The 16080-nt window shown below is 39.0% G+C and overlaps 1 protein-coding gene across 1 annotated transcript in view; it reads left to right on the top strand.

Annotated features, from left to right (window-relative positions):
• The window catches only part of ADCY10 (adenylate cyclase 10), a 113489-nt gene that overhangs the window by 23824 nt on the left and 73585 nt on the right, over positions 1-16080 (top strand). Inside the window, exons 8-10 of the mRNA XM_074266511.1 lie at positions 4639-4727; positions 6404-6595; positions 11142-11260. Coding sequence (XP_074122612.1) covers positions 4639-4727; positions 6404-6595; positions 11142-11260 — 400 coding nt within the window. The remainder of the gene's footprint in view (positions 1-4638; positions 4728-6403; positions 6596-11141; positions 11261-16080) is intronic.

Below are 16080 nucleotides of genomic sequence, written 5' to 3'. Positions count from 1 at the left end.
AATCTAACTTCCAGGTCCATTCACTGTGCCACATTAGCAATAATATGGAAAGTAATTTAACAGAAATATTTGTGTGATTTCCATAATTTAGCTATTTGTTGTCCTTCCAGTTTTATTCTTAAATACTTTTGGGATAACTTGATTTAATTACATTTCTTTCTATTTTCTTTAAAATTCTTTTTCTCTGTGCCATTTTTTAAAGCTTTATGAGATGATATTTTTTAGGTTTTTTTTAATCCTCTATAAAATTTTCTAGGTAAATTAACATTATAAAACAGGACCCTTATCCCTCTGCTTAGCAAAAAGATTATTTATTGATTGCATTAGTTTTCAATTTTTAGACTCTTCATTGTGAAGTCCTTAATTTTAGACTCTTCATAATTTACTTTCAGTAAAATTCATTGGGGAGTAGTGATAATCTCTGTCAATATCTGTTTTATCAGATTCCCATTGTTAGGTATTAATAGCTATTATTAATTGGAGTTTGTTAAATATGTACCATATGTTTTTTTTAATTTAATTTTTATTTTGTTTTATAATTATAACTTTTTTTTTACAGTACATATGCATGGGTAATTTTTTACAACATTATCCCTTGCACTTATTTCTATTCAGATTTTTTCCCTTCCTCCCCCAACCCCCTCCCCCAGATGGCAGGCAGTCTTATACATGTTAAATATATTACAGTATATTCTAGATACAATATATGTGTGTAGAACCGAATTTTTTTGTTGCACAGGAAGAATTGGATTCAGAAGGTAAAAATAACAGTTTACACTCATTTCCCAGTGTTCCTTTTCTGGATGTAACTGGTTCTGTCCATCATTAATCAATTGGAATTGGATTAGCTCTTCTCTATGTTGAAGAAATCCACTTCCATCAGCATACATCCTCATACAGTATCATTGTTGAAGTGTATAATGATCTTCTGGTTCTGCTCGTTTCACTTAGTATCAGTTGATGTAAGTCTCTCCAAGACTCTCTGTATTCCTCCTGCTGGTCATTTCTTACAGAACAGTAATATTACATAACATTCATATGCCATAATTTACCCAACTATTCTCCAATGGATGGACATCCATTCATCTTCCAGCTTCTAGCCACTATGAAAAGAGCTGCCACAAACATTTTGGCACATACAGGTCTCTTTCCCCTCCTCAGTATTTCTTTGGGATATAAGCCCAATAGCAGCAATGCTGGGTCAAAGGGTATGCACATTTTGATAACTTTTTGGGCATAATTCCAGATTGCTCTCCAGAATGGTTGGATTCTTTCACAACTCCACCAACAATGCATCAGTGTCCCAGTTTTCCCACAGCCCCTCCAACATTCATCGTTATTTGTTCCTGTCATCTTAGCCAATCTGACAGGTGTGTAATGATACCTCAGAGTTGTCTTAATTTGCATTTCTCTGATCAATAGTGATTTGGAACACTCTTTCATATGAGTGGAAATAGTTTTAATTTCATCATCTGAAAATTGTCTGTTCATATCCTTTGACCATTTATCAATTGGAGAATGGCTTGATTTCTTATAAATTAAAGTCAATTCTCTGTATATTTTGGAGATGAGGCCTTTATCAGAACCTTTAACTGTAAAAATGTTTTCCCAATTTGTTACTTCCCCTCTAATCTTGTTTGCATTAGTTTTGTTTGTGCAGAAACTTTTTAATTTGGTGTAATCAAAATTTTCTATTTTGTGATCAATAATGGTCTCTAGTTCTCCCTTGGACACAAACTCCTTCCTCCTCCATAAGTCTGAGAGGTAAACCATCCCATGTTCCTCCAATTTATTTATGATTTCGTTCTTTATGCCTAAATCTTGGACCCATTTTGATCTAATCTTATTATGTGGCGTTAAATGTGGGTCCATGCCTAGTTTCTGCCATACTAATTTCCAGTTTTCCCAGCAGTTTTTGTCAAATAATGAATTCTTATCCCAAAATTTGGGATCTTTGGGTTTGTCAAAGATTAGATTGCTATTTTTATTCACTGTCTTGCCCTGTGAACCTAACCTATGCCACTGATCAACTAGTCTATTTCTTAGCCAATACCAAATGGTTTTGGTGACTGTTGCTTTATAATATAGCTTTAAATCAGGTACACTTAGACCACCTTCCTCTGACTTTTTTTTCATTAGTTCCCTTGCAATTCTCGACCTTTTATTCTTCCATATGAATTTTGTTGTTATTTTTTCTAGGTCATTAAAATAGTTTCTTTACCAAGTTGATGCTCTCTCACAAATAACTAACTTGGAAATTATATCTGGTTATTGTTCAGTCATTTTCCAATCGTGTTTCATTGTGACCCTTTCGAGAGTTTTCTTTCTTTCTTTCTCTTTTCTTTTTCTCTCTTTTTTTTTTTCTTTTCTGAGGCAATTGGGGTTAAGTGACTTGCCTAGGGTCACACAGCTGGGAAGTGATAATTGTCTGAGGCCATATTTGAACTCAGGTCCTCCTTACTTCAGGACTGGTGCTCTACTACACCAACTAAACTTCCCTGGAGGGAAGTTTTTGGCAAAGATAGTGAATGGTTTGCCATTTCCTTTTTCAGCTTCTTTTACCGAGGAGAAAAATGAAGTAAATAGTGATTTGCAAAGGATCAGAGAGTTAGTAAATGTTCGAGGCTGGATTTAAACTAAAGAAGATGAGTGCTTCTAACTTCAGATTCATTATCTGTTCACTGTGCAACATTAAAAACAAGTTATTTTCTTTTTCTTAAGATACAGTAAATTTCTTTTTTTGTAATATTATTTGATGTTTGCCATGTCTAGCAACTCCCAAATCAACCCCTTAAGAAGCTACTTATTTGTATAAAATCATCCTAAGCCATATTTTGTAAAATTTATTCACTGTCCTCCATTGTACTTTATCTTTGAACTTAAGTCACCAAATGTGAAACTATATATTCTTTAATTTCAGAAAGTTTCCTTGAATTCTTCATGTAATTTCTCTATTTCCTCATCCTCTCTAAAAGATAGGGATAAATGTTCTTAAATTATTCTCACCGGGGGTCTTTTGTAACTGGTCATCACATACATTCATTGCAAGATGAAGTGACCAGGTGACCAGGTTGACCTCTTCTGCTTGCCTTTAGGCTGCTGATTAATTCCAATAAACTTCTAAACCCCTATAATACCTGACATTATGAAATAACCACTAGCATTTTTTTCACAAAAGTCCTATCTGATGCCAAACTGTAGCATGAAACAGACTCTCTTTAAGGCTATTCTAGCAGAGATATCAGCCTAATTTCCAATATAATGTAGTTTTGAAAGTTTTAGAGAGGATGGAAGAAAACTGTCATAGAAAACATTGAAAAGCAGTAGGAAAAAAATACTTTCTAGAATATAAGAAATTCTATTAAACCAGTTCATCCCAAGAGCATTAAAGATGAAACTGGAAGGTGGCAATAAAGAATGGAAAAGATTAATAAATATGTCTGTAATAAGCTATTTTTCCCCCCATCAGTAATACTTAAGTCATCACAGTTGTATTTCAGCACCTTTATTCTCCTCTGCCAGCCTTTCACTTAACTTCAAATTCTATATATATCTTCTGGTTTCATTCATACTAAGAATATTCAGATTGATAAGATGCAGTTTCTCCAGTGGCATGTCAACTTGATGTTATTAGACAGAGATCGTTACTAGACAGAGATCTCACATTCTAAGTCCTAACTGTTAGTGTTTATGGATGGCAGCTGGGTGGCACGGTGGATAGAAAATTGTATGTGGAGTCAGAAAGACATCAGTTCAAATTGGACCTTGGACACTTACTAGCTGGGTCACCCTTGGTAAGTGATTTAACCTATGTTTGCCAGTTTCTTCAAGCTGTAAAATGGGCATAATCATAATACCTACTTCTCAGGATTGTTGTGAGACTCAAATGCATTAAGATATGTAAAGTACTTTGAAATCCACAATTTATATGAAAACATCATATAAATTATACTCTAAAAAGTGTATCTAAAAACTTCTCCTTTGTCTGCCAGTCTGCCGCAATCATGGCAGATATAAAAAGGGGGCCCGTGAAAACGAGAAACGTTTTGCATTTTTCTTTGTTTCATAAGTTGCAATGGCCAAAAAAAAATTCCTTCCTTAGTGGATAGCTTACTGATAATGGAATTCTCCCAACTAAGATACCTTTGCCCTTGGGTGACCCTTGACTCAAAAGACCATTCACATACATTATGAGGAATTGGCAGAGTTGGTGAAAGCTAGAAAGAAGAGAGATTGTGGTCTCCTTGAGTAATCAATCTTCACTAAATTGAACCCAGAGTGATATTTGGAAAACAAAACATACTCTGCCATCTGGACTGTGCCAGAAACCTTTTTGGCTTTACAAGACTTCTTTACTCTTTTGCTATATTGCCTTTAAGACCTCATAATCATCTCCATACCATCATGGGGCTCCAGAGTAAGACTCTAGAGGAGGTGATACTCTTGGAGTCTTCACAGTACTAGAATGGACCCTCCAATTTAGAATACAATCATCGTGTGGTTCTTTGGGGCTCACATCATTCTACATTGGAAAATGTCATTCCAGAATCATATCACAGTGCTTAAGGTGTTGCTCATTGTTAACAGTGACTGCTCTGTCTAGACTTTTCCCCAAAGCCAATCTTTCTTCTTTCTTAGACATTCTGAGACTTGCCTCTACTCTGGAGTCTAATGCTGACCTGGAACTCTCTCTACAAAAGTACATCATGCGAAGTATTTTGAAGCAGGTATTTTAGTCTTTGGAGTCACCAACTTTTACTTGGGATCCTGAACATTAAAAAAGATAATCAGGACTAGAATCAAAATTATCCACTTTATAAGTCAGAAAAGGGGTAGAAATCACATATTTCCTCTATGGCCCAAACAACAGAAGGATTTCAAAAAAACACTGGACTTTGTTTTTTCTCCTTTCATAGGATAGAGAAAAATGTTTGGCTTTAGGCTTTGAGGTCAGGGAAGCTCGGTTAATTAGAAACCAAAGATTCTCCACTTACTCCTTCATTGCCAGTTCATGAACATTACTTGAATTGGATCCCCTCCTATTTTAAGAGTTGCACAGTTGCAAGACCATCCTCACAGTATAATTTGAGGGACAATAGGTTGACTTGATGCTTCAAATCATCTCTCCCTATGCCAGTCCTGATACCAATAATCAGGAACACTACATAGCATAGCAGATAGCCCATCAGACACAGGGTGGAGAGCTGGGGTCTAATGTGGCTTTTAATGTTAACTAGCCATGTGACCACTGGCAAATCACTGACTCTTTTTTTCTCATTTGCACATTTGGGAGTAATAAGAACTTCACAAGATTCTGATGAGATTTAAGTGGGTTTTCACAGAGACACACATATACAAACATGTACATATATGTGTGAATTTAAGGATAAACCACATTTATATGTGTAAATATAATCCCACTTAAGTTTTATCAGAAACTAAATAAAGATCTAAATTAAATATATATTTTAAACATGTACATACATGCAAGTGCATATATTTGTGTATATTGCATATCTACATAGATGTTGTTTTATATATAGTATACATGTATAAACATAAATACACATGTCATTTAATAAATGTTTCTTTCCTTTTTAATAAGCATTTATTAAATAGCTACTATATGCCAGGCACTATCCTAATCACTTTACAAATATTCTCTCTTGTGATCCTCACTATAATCCTGGGAGGTTGTATTATTCAGTTGACGTAACTGAATCACATAACATAAGTGACTATCCCATTGACACAAGAGATGGGATGGATTCCAACCAAATGACCTTTCTCAATCCTCTCTCTCAATTTTATAATGATCAGCTGGCCCATGATGGATCCACCATGTTATCCACATATTGTAAGATTTTAGTTTTGATCCATTCAATTCAACTCAAAAAAACATCTACTAACTGCTTCTTTTCAGGCACTTTGCTTGGTCCTAAGGATGCAAAGATAAAAACAAAAGGGCCCTTCCCATTTGCATTCTACTAGGCAAAAACAGCCATGTATCCAAAAGTAAGTTAAAAATATAGGTTATATATTTTACTTTTTTTTTTTTTAGAATAACTTGATATGAGGGAGATAATTTAACTTACTTTCACAATTTTGTAACTTTCAAGTCAACAAGGAATTTGTTTTTATTATGGAGTTAAATGTGTTAACATTAGAAATTGGTGGGGTGAAAATCATTTCAGTATGGCTGCAGTGCTAGGACTTCGGGCATTCAGAAAAGGCCTCTGGCAGGACAGGGACATCTCTACTAAGTCTTGCCTTGGAAGGATCTGAGGCTTTCCAGAAAAAGTGGTCTTCCTGAAGATAAGTACAGTCTGGAGGCCAGTCTCCGAGTGGGATTGCCTATGACTGGCCTGCTCAGGGGACATGTGTTTGGTTCTTATTTTTCCAGATTGATGACAAGCAGCTGAGAGGTTATTTGTCTGAACTTCGACCTGTGACGATTGTGTTTGTCAACCTGCAATTTAAAGGGAAGGAGACCGCCGACGATATTGGCCAGGCCATCCAGGATTCCAGTGTGTACATTGACTCTGTCCTGAAGACCTTCAAAGGCCAAATCAATAAGGTCTTTATGTTTGACAAAGTGAGTGTAAACCCAGGACACAGACCAGCTTGGGCAACACCTCAATATTGGCAACACTTTTGCTTTGGGGGAGATTATTTTATTACAGAAATAAGGCTTGCAGGATGGGTACCAATGGAATCCCCTCCCCTAAAGTTAGATTTAATTTCTCCCCCTTTTACCTCTTTTACCCCATTTTTTATCTTAACCACATTCTGAAGATTTAGTGCTCTTCCCTCAAAAGCAGAGTGATACAATAAAGTCCCTCATTCTGTGACATACAGTAATATGATCTATATTTTAGTAGCAACATATGTGTCTTAAAAGTTGCTGGTGGGAGGGTATCAGTTTCTTGATGTTTAAAGTGAAAGGTTAGCCTAGATCAAAAGTCAGCTTCAGCCCAGATCCTAAACCTTACTTTTTACATTTTTAAATACAATCTATATATTTTAAACTGTAAAAACCATTCTTGTCTAGTTGGCTACCCTAACTAAGTCATCTCTAAGGTCCCTCTAAATCTTGTTGCAAAAAATCATCTGGGTGGAGAAATTATTTCAGGAAGCTAAGGGGACATCCTTCACAAACCACAGCAAGTGAGCATCCAGCTATGTACCAAGCCAGGCTTCCAGTCATCAGAAGTGAGGTCTGGACAGTAATGAATTAACCATAAAGAGATCCCTTTAAATTTCACATCTGAATGTTAACCTTGCCTTTCTCTATAAAAACAAAACAAAACACAACTCTACAAAGCCCAGGTAAGGTGTGCGTATTGAAATTCAAAGACACCATGGAACTGTGAACACGAACCTATCAGGTCATCACTCAAGATTTCCAGAGGACCCAGGCCCACTGTTGCTTCTTGCCAAGCTGCTAGGTAGTAGGAGCAGTATGTACAGTGTTGGATCTGAAGTCAGGAAGGCCTGGATTCAAATCCAGCTTCAGACACTTACTAAGTGAACCTGGGTACTCTGTCTGCCTCAGTTTCCTCATCTGTAAAATAGGGGTAAAAACAGTATCTGCCTCCCAGGGTTATTGTGAGGATCACATGAGATATTTGTGAGACATTTGGCAAGCCTTAAAGTTCTATGAAAATGGTAGACGTTTTTATTATTATTCCTGTAGACACAAGGAAAAAAAAGAACAAAGTCCTGAAGGTAAGCCCCAAACTACTATTTTGGGTAAGCAGTGATTCTTGCGTGCTCATTCTGTCAGCTGCCGTAGATGGTGATCAGTCCTCCAAATGCTTTCCTCTTGTTCTCCTATGTCTTGGACATAAAACAGGACACTGCTTGCTTCTCTAAGAAAAGATTGTCTCATCATCCTTCCCCCCCCCTCATTTGCTGGGTCTAGAAACATGGGATCTGAATTTTATAGAGCCTTGTCAGAGTTGGTATGAGGAGGGACCAGGGAAGGACTGGAGAACCTAAGAGTTATTTTTACCCAGGGAGAGGAGGGAAAGGATAATTGCACAGGGTAATACAATTGTAGCATGGCATTAATAGCTTACTGCCCCTTCAAAAAGAAAGTCAGAAAGTGCTGAAGATAACATAAGAAATGTGAAATTGACTATCTCTTGTGAGGAAAAAAGCCACTGATTATTGATGAGAGTCATCGGAAGAGAAAGTCAAGATTAACATCAAGAGCAAATGAGAAGATGGATGAAGGTGAGAAGATACTTCAACTACAGTGGCACTGACTGAAACATGAGTAATAGCTAAAAAGTCTGTGATCACTCTGATGATTTCCAGTTCTCAGGAAAGTTGAATTGATAGGAAAGAGTGTCCAAAAGGCACTAGAAACTGCCGCAAGTCACAAACACTCGATCTTACCCTTAAAAGGAGAAACATGGTGGCCAAACTTAAAGTATAAACTAATCTCAGCCATTAAAACAACCAAAAAACTGGAGAAAATGAGAGATTTTGGCAGGAAGCCTAAACAGGTCATCCCAGAGCATTTATGGAACAGGGACAGTGGAATGCCAAACAAAGGTCACCCTTCACCCACTGGCACTTGCAAAGGACTCCAGGAGAAGTACTGAAGCCTTGGGGTAATTTGCATAGCCTGGCACCAGTTGCCAGCAGCATGACAGGAGTTGAAAGGGCAAATGAAAAGCAGTAGTGTGCTTTTTCATGGCCCTTATAAAGACTCAGCAAGAGGTGAGGACTGAGGGCTCAGGGAAAGGAGTGAAAGGAATGTGTGTGCCCTGACCCAGTTAGGAGTGAGGACTGGCAGACATCTGGTGAGCAAGGCAATGGTTGCCTGAGCAGCCTTTCTCTGTTTTAGTCAGGTGTGCAGCAGACAAAGCTGGAAATACAAGGCCGCTAAGCATGCACTGGTTGTGGAGGGGGATGGGGAAAGACTTCATGTAGGGAGGGGTGCTTGATCTGCCCCTTGAAGGAAAAGTAAGGTGGGGAGGGAGGGCATTCCAGGCACAAGAGACAAAAGGAGCAAATACATGGACGGTTTGACTAGACCCTAGTATTACATATAACTCCTAAATTAAATTGGAATAACATTGCAGCACAATGTGTAACAAGGCTAAAAAGACAGGTCATGTTATCAATTTGTAAAGAACTTTAAAAGAAACACCCAAGACTTTTTACTTTATTGTAGAGGCAGGAAAGTGCCCAGTCATATCGGAACCGAAGGAAATCAAAATGGCAGTTTTATACAGAGGATCCTAGTGGCCAGAGATCTGAGGGCCAGTGGGGAGCATTACAATAGTCTGGGGAAGCAGTGATAAGGATGTGAACTAAGGTGGTGGCTGTGTTAGTACAAAGAAGGGTTTATGTGTGAGCTGCGTTGTAGAGAAGGAAATGGCGAGATTGTGCAACCGATTGCAGAAGTGTCTTGAGGAATGAAGCAATGAGAATAATGTCAGGGTTATGAATTTGAAGGCCTTCAACAGAAAGCAGTGAGTTTGGAACATGGGTGGACTTAGCGGGGAACAATGACGAATGCACTTTGCCTATATATTGAGTTGGAGATGTCGTCTCTGGGATGCCCACTTTGAGGTGCTTAATGGGTAATGGGAGATTTGGGACTGAAGTTTGGAGCAGAGAACTGGATAGGATACGTGGATCTCTAAGATCATTCTAGAGCTGATGATTGAACTCATGGGAACTGGTGAAGTGACAGAGAATGCAGGAAGCAAAGAGATGGCCCAGGATAGAACCTTGGGGAACTTCTACAGGGACTAAGCATGTTAATGGACGATAAGCAAATGAGCAAGACTGAGAAGGAATTGATCAGATGGGTAAGAGGAGAACCAGGAAAGAATGTCATAAAAACCTAGAGACAGGAAAACAGGAGTAAAGTGCGGTTAAGAGCAGGGATGTCAAACTCAGAAACAGGGATCATTAACTCACAGATACAGCATGAAGAAGTTCATGTCCATCTGGAAGTCTAAACCCCTCAGTTTGAATGATTAGATGGGGCAGTGTAATAAAAGAAGAACTTACTTGAATAAACGGTTGCTATAACAGGAAAGGGAAGGGTATTAAGCACCTATCATGTTCCAGGCACTGTACCAAAATATCATCTCATTTAATCTTATTTGATTGGCTAGTGGATGTTAGGAAGACCTGAGTTCAAATCCATCCTCAGGCACCAGTTATGTGATCCTAGGCAAATAACTTAAAAAAAAAATCATTCTGTGGGTCCATTTCCTGTAAAATGGAGATAATATCCCTATCTTACAGAGTTATAGTAAAGGTCAAGTAAATTAGCATCTGTGATTTTGCAAACTATATATACATGCTAGTGTATATGAGGCTAGTGATGATGATGATAATGATGAGGACAGCAACCCCAGATTTATTTCCCTTCAAAATGGAGTCCAAACCACAGGATAAGGTTATAAAAATTGGGGATTGTGCTTTAAGTCTGGATGATCATAGGAATAGGCTGAATGAAGTAGAATTGAATTAAGAGTACGTTGGTCCTTTATGTATTTTTTTCCATTTATCTTCCTTAAATTGGTACATTTTGTTTTGAATATCACAATCACAATATTCCTCTCTTATCACCTACCCAGTGGTATAACAACTGGTTGTTCTTAGATTTACAAAACATGACCCACATTCCTAGTAATTCTCCCCTTGGAATTCTAGTTGTGAATTGGCTGGTGCCTTCAGTAACTCTCTCTCAGAGACTCAGAACTCAGATTATATCAGTAACAAAGCTTCAAAGAGAACAAGGGAAAGAATTCAGCAAAGTTAAGCAACAACATTGCCAGCACAGTTCAGAGATGAGTGCTGGTTCTGGCGTAAGGACCAAGCTGCCAGCCCTGCCTGACACTCCCTTGACTCTGGGCAGGCATCTGGTTTCCGTCCCCCGTGGCTCCCTCCTTTGTACCATGAGGTGATTGGAGGCCTCTGAGGTCCCTCCTGGCTCCATGTTCCATCCCCTTCCTTGTTATCACTGAATCTGTGATGCCCTTATTCTAAGGGAAAGACCGCCAATTATTTGTGCAAGCCTTAGAAGATTGCAGACCACCTACTTTGCACCCTGATTATTAATATCCTCAACCCTGTCACACTATATTTACTTCCTCTTCTCCCAACAGGGATGCTCCTTTCTTTGTGTGTTTGGTTTCCCTGGAGAAAAAGCACCTGATGAGATCACCCATGCTTTGGAAAGTGCAGTGATCATATTTGACTACTGTTCTCAGATCTACAAAATCAAGTGAGTGCAGAGAGCTAAGTACTCCTGCATGGTTGTGGGGATAAGTGAAGTTTGGAGATTTGGGAGGGAATCAATCAGTGCTACCAGCAGGGCTTTGTGCTGCAGTCCCCCTGAGTAGTGAGGCAATTACAGTAAGGAGGAGGAGGCGATGTTTACCCTTTTTCAAGACCTGTTTCTATTTTTTCTTGGCAAGGCAGTTGGGGTGAAGTGACTTACCCAGGGTCACACAGCTAGGAAATGTTAAGTATAAGAAGCTGCATCAGACAGTCAGTGCTCTATCCACTGCAGCGCCACTTAGCTGCCCTAAGCCTATGTTTCTTACACATACATTCAGGCTGCATATATATACATATATTACATATATTACAGAAGGCACATTGTTAACCCTGCTCCATGTTCTCTGGGCTCTGAGAAAGGTGGGCTGCTCATTCAGAGTTCAGGACACTGGGGCTAGCCAGAGCACGGTGCTGCTTTCAAAGATACTTAAAAGCAGAAAAGGGCCGTTAGCACTCTGGATAAATCCGCTGTGGAGCCCTTGTGGAGGACCGCCCCTGCCTCCCCCCATACTGTGGCTGGAACTGGAACAAGACCCATGAGGGAACAATCCTTCCCTCTGGCCGCCAATACCGTGGCTGGAGTTGGGTAAGACCAACAGCTGGGTCAAAGTGGAGTAAGGAGTTGGAAGGCAGTAAATGGAACCTGGCTTCAGGCCCAGACAAGGCAAAACTTGGAAATAGGTGAAGTTTGCTTTGGAATTAGTCCACCCAGCAAACCTCCCTTTCCAGTCATTCCTCTTTCCTTCTTCCCCCACTACCTTCCTACTTCCCCTTCTAGGCCCAAGGCCTGCCCTCTTCCCCAGGGGCTCCCTTCCCCCAAACTTCTTTTGCAGCAATCCCTGTCTTGTGTGTTAGAACTTTTGCTGCCTTCATGTTGCCCCAGATAATTGTAGACATTAGTCTCATCCACCCCAATCACTCTAAAGGCCTCATTCGTACTCCTTTCCAGATTTAATACTTTTATACTTAGTTTGCAAGATAAATTCATTTCCTACTAGACTAGGTGAGCTTTGGCTAGTTTGATGAACTAATTAATACAAGTGTACAAAACAACCTGATAATGAACTTTCAAGAATTATCATGATAAATAGCCTTAATCTACTTTTAATTTTGAGAGGTGCTTCCTGCCCTTCCTCCCTCCCTTTATGAATTCTGAAGATTTCGATTCAAGTCCAGCCTCTGAAGGTATACCAAGTAATCTGGGACAAATCTCAGGCAACTCAGTAAGAGTATAAATTACTGAGCAACATCTACCCTAGGGGAAGAAAGTTTCTTAATTTTGAGCTTTCCAAATCATTAACATCTAAAAAAAAAAAGTTTGTTCGCCCAGTGGAATAAATTAGAAAATCAATTCTTTGAACTAAAAGATTGACAACTAATGGTGAAATTTCTGGTGCAGGGCCAAGTAAGCAGAAGGACTTTTCCTTGCCCCTTAAATCCCATCACTATCATATATCTGCTCTGAGTTTACTTAGCAAATCTTAATTTTTTTCAATTTAGAGTGCAAATACTCTCTGAGTTGAGAGATTTTATGTTTGGATTGGGGATTGGTTTGGTGTAAGAAACAAAATATCCTACCAAGAAATCCACAAACTCACAGCTGAATGCAGGAGACATTTTACATTCTTGCAAGAAAGGGAGCCTAAGTGAATAGAAACACCTTTGAAACTTCAAAGGCAACAATTTATTTCCTATCCTGAAGCACAAAGTCCCTCCCCTGATTCCTCATTAATTTCATGTTATCAAAGTTACATGAATTAGAATAATTGGATGTTATAGAAGTTGCATGACAGGACCCTTCCTTCCATAACCAGTCCCTGCCCCAAAGGAGTTTCCATCTAGAAGGGGGAAGGTAATTGAGAAGAACTGAGGGCAAAGAACAAAAGACTCTTCAAATCTCAGGCCATCACCCCTGATGACAGAGCTGAACCTCATCACCCCCAAGGAGCTTATTTTCTTTTAGGAGAAAATAAACTCCGCTCTTGATTAGTCTTTGACGTCCTAGTGGGTTTTAGTTTTCTAATTGCAGTTTCATTTTTCCAATTTTCTGTGAAAACCAAATGTCCATTTGATAAGATCTAGATTTAGGAAACCAACATGAGCTTAGGGTTTCTGGTGGTCAGGGAGTTAAATGATAAGGTCTAGTGGCAGGTTCAAGATTCAGGGAACTAAATGGAGAGGTTTGGCTCCCCTGCACCCCTTGGGATTCAGCTCAAGGGTAGGGAGTTTTGGGGACTCCCTTCTGGCAGCCCAGAGGTTCTCTGAAAAGGAATTTACAGACCCAAAAACCTATATTGATAAAAGAGGTTTATTATGGGGATTGGAAGTAAGGTTAGAAATCCTGACAGAGAAGCATAAAGTCTGGTTAAGGTAATAGGTGAGGGTAAAGAGAGAGTGGCACTGGAAAAGAATGTTCCAGTGGGCAGAGGCCCTTGGCATCCCAAGTATGGCAGAGCTGGCATGTTCGGAACTTCTGCAAAGAGAGGGTTTTAGTTTGGCTCTTTTATATTGATTGTCCTAGTGGGGACTGGGAGAGCCCAAGTTGGCTCAGACCCAGTGAGGGCTGGGACAAGCAGGGATCTCCTACTAGAATTCAAAGGGATGCTTTTTGACCAGGATTTGTAAGTGAATCAAAGACTCTGGCATCCTGGAAAGACAACTTGTTTGAGGTGGATATGCCTCAGCCAGGAGGGGCTGGGAATCTGAAAGGAATCACAGATCAATAGGAAATATGGTTTCTTAAAGGGACCACAACCCTCTTCACATTCATTTCTCACACTTGATCTTTTTCAAATGTTCTGGCCTCTTTTTAGAATAATAGTCACTTTATTTAGATGAGAATGAATTTCTTCTCTCAGACTTGCCTCAGGGAAGCATGGGTTAAGAATCTCAGGATCCTTTCCAGCCTAAGTTGGGACTAAACTAAGCCCCCCCTCTTTTGTCCAGATTTTTCAAATCATAGTTCTCTATGATAAGGGTAGGAAGCAAGTTTGCTGAAATGTGTCATAGTGTTGATGCCAACGATCTAACAGATTCTAAGTGTGAAGAGAATCAGGTTTTATTTATATTGGTATGTTCCCTATGCTGCTGCTGCTGCTGCTTTCTCCTCTTCTTCTCTCCTCCTCTCCTCCTTCTCCTTCACCTTACCTCCTTCTTCCTACCTCCTCTCCTCCTCTCTCTTCCTCCAACCTCCTCCTCCTCCTCCTACCTCCTCCTCCAGTTTGTTCAGTTGTTCAGCCATTCCCCAATTACAAGTCATTCCCTCAATTTCCATCTTTTTTTTTTGCCATCACAAAAAGAGCTACTATAAATAGTTTTGTATATAGAGATCCTTCCCCCCTTTCTTCATATCTTTGGTATATAGACCTAGTAGTAGTATTGCTGAGACAAAGGATACACAGTTTTATAGCCTTTTGGGCCTAGTTCCAAATTGTTCTCCAGAATGATTGGACCAATTCACAACTCCACCAAGCTATTTTCCCACATCTCCCTAGTAACTGTCATGTCTGATACATAAGAGATGGTACACAGAGTTGTTTTAATCTACATTTCCTAATCAATAGTGATTATTCTTTCTTGTGACTAGATAGCTTTGACTTCTTCTGAAAAACTTTCTGTTCATATACTTAGACTATTTGCCAAATGGGGAATGGCTCTTATTTTTTATAAAGTTAACTCAGGTCTTTACACGTTTAAGAAACGAGGCCTTTATTAGAGAAATTTGCTATAAACTTTTTTTCTATTATATCATTTTCTATGTCACCTTTTAGCAAAACTTAGCTTCCCTGATTATCCCTTTTAATTAGGTTTCTTTTAGTTTCAATTTTGTCTTCGACCATGCTTGCTACCCCTGTCTTTTTTATTTCAGTTGAAGCATAAAAGATTCTGCTCCAGCCCTTTATTCAACTCTGGGTATGTCTTCTTATAAACAAAACAATTGTAGAATTGTAGTTTCAAATCCATTCTGCTGTTCACTTCCATTTTATGGGGAAGCTTAACTCATTCATATTCATAGTTATGATTGCTAACTTTTCTTCTGTTAATCCTCTCTTTCTCTCTTTTTACCCCTCTCCTTGGGTTTATCTTTGATCATAGCCTCCCTTGCTCTACCTTCCCTTTTACCACCACCACTCCTAGGGCTTTAGCTCATCCTCTTTCCCTCCTTCGTGAAAGACAGTTTTCAATACCCAGTGTGTGCATGTATATGTGTGTGTGTATGTGTACATGTGTATGTGTATGTGTTCGTGTTCTTTACTCTTTGAACCAATTCTGATGAGAGTAAGGTTCAAGTGTTGCCTTCTACCTTCCCATTTTCCCCTCTACTGTAATGACTTAATTTTCAAAGTCCTGTATATATTCATCAATGCAGCTTAGAAAAGTATATGAATGAACACCAGGCCACCCACTGTAGCTATGCCAGTGTAATAGCAAAGTTGGATTATAATGCCCATTCCTTTTCTAAGGCAATTTCCCCCCAGAAAATAAAATTGTATTTTTTCTAGCAATGTGAAGAGGTATCTGCAAATGCAATTTTGCAAATACATCTACAATGAGGCATTAATGGCAGTTGGCAGTCAGAGAGGTGGTTCAGTTGTCAATCTGAGTATGAAGTAACTCAATAAGCAGGTATTCACCAGGTGACTACTTTGTGCCTAAGATTGTGCTAGCCAGAAAGGAGAATTAAAAAAAAATATTGGATATAGTATTTGCCTCTGAAGAATTTATACTATAATGAGGGAAAGAGTACAGTACAATCAAATCCAA

Source organism: Sminthopsis crassicaudata, chromosome 4, assembly GCF_048593235.1.
Source record: "Sminthopsis crassicaudata isolate SCR6 chromosome 4, ASM4859323v1, whole genome shotgun sequence".
NCBI classification, from domain to species: Eukaryota; Metazoa; Chordata; class Mammalia; order Dasyuromorphia; family Dasyuridae; genus Sminthopsis; species Sminthopsis crassicaudata.
Note: the sequence above shows the minus strand (reverse complement) of the source record. Positions and strands in the feature narration are given on the sequence as shown.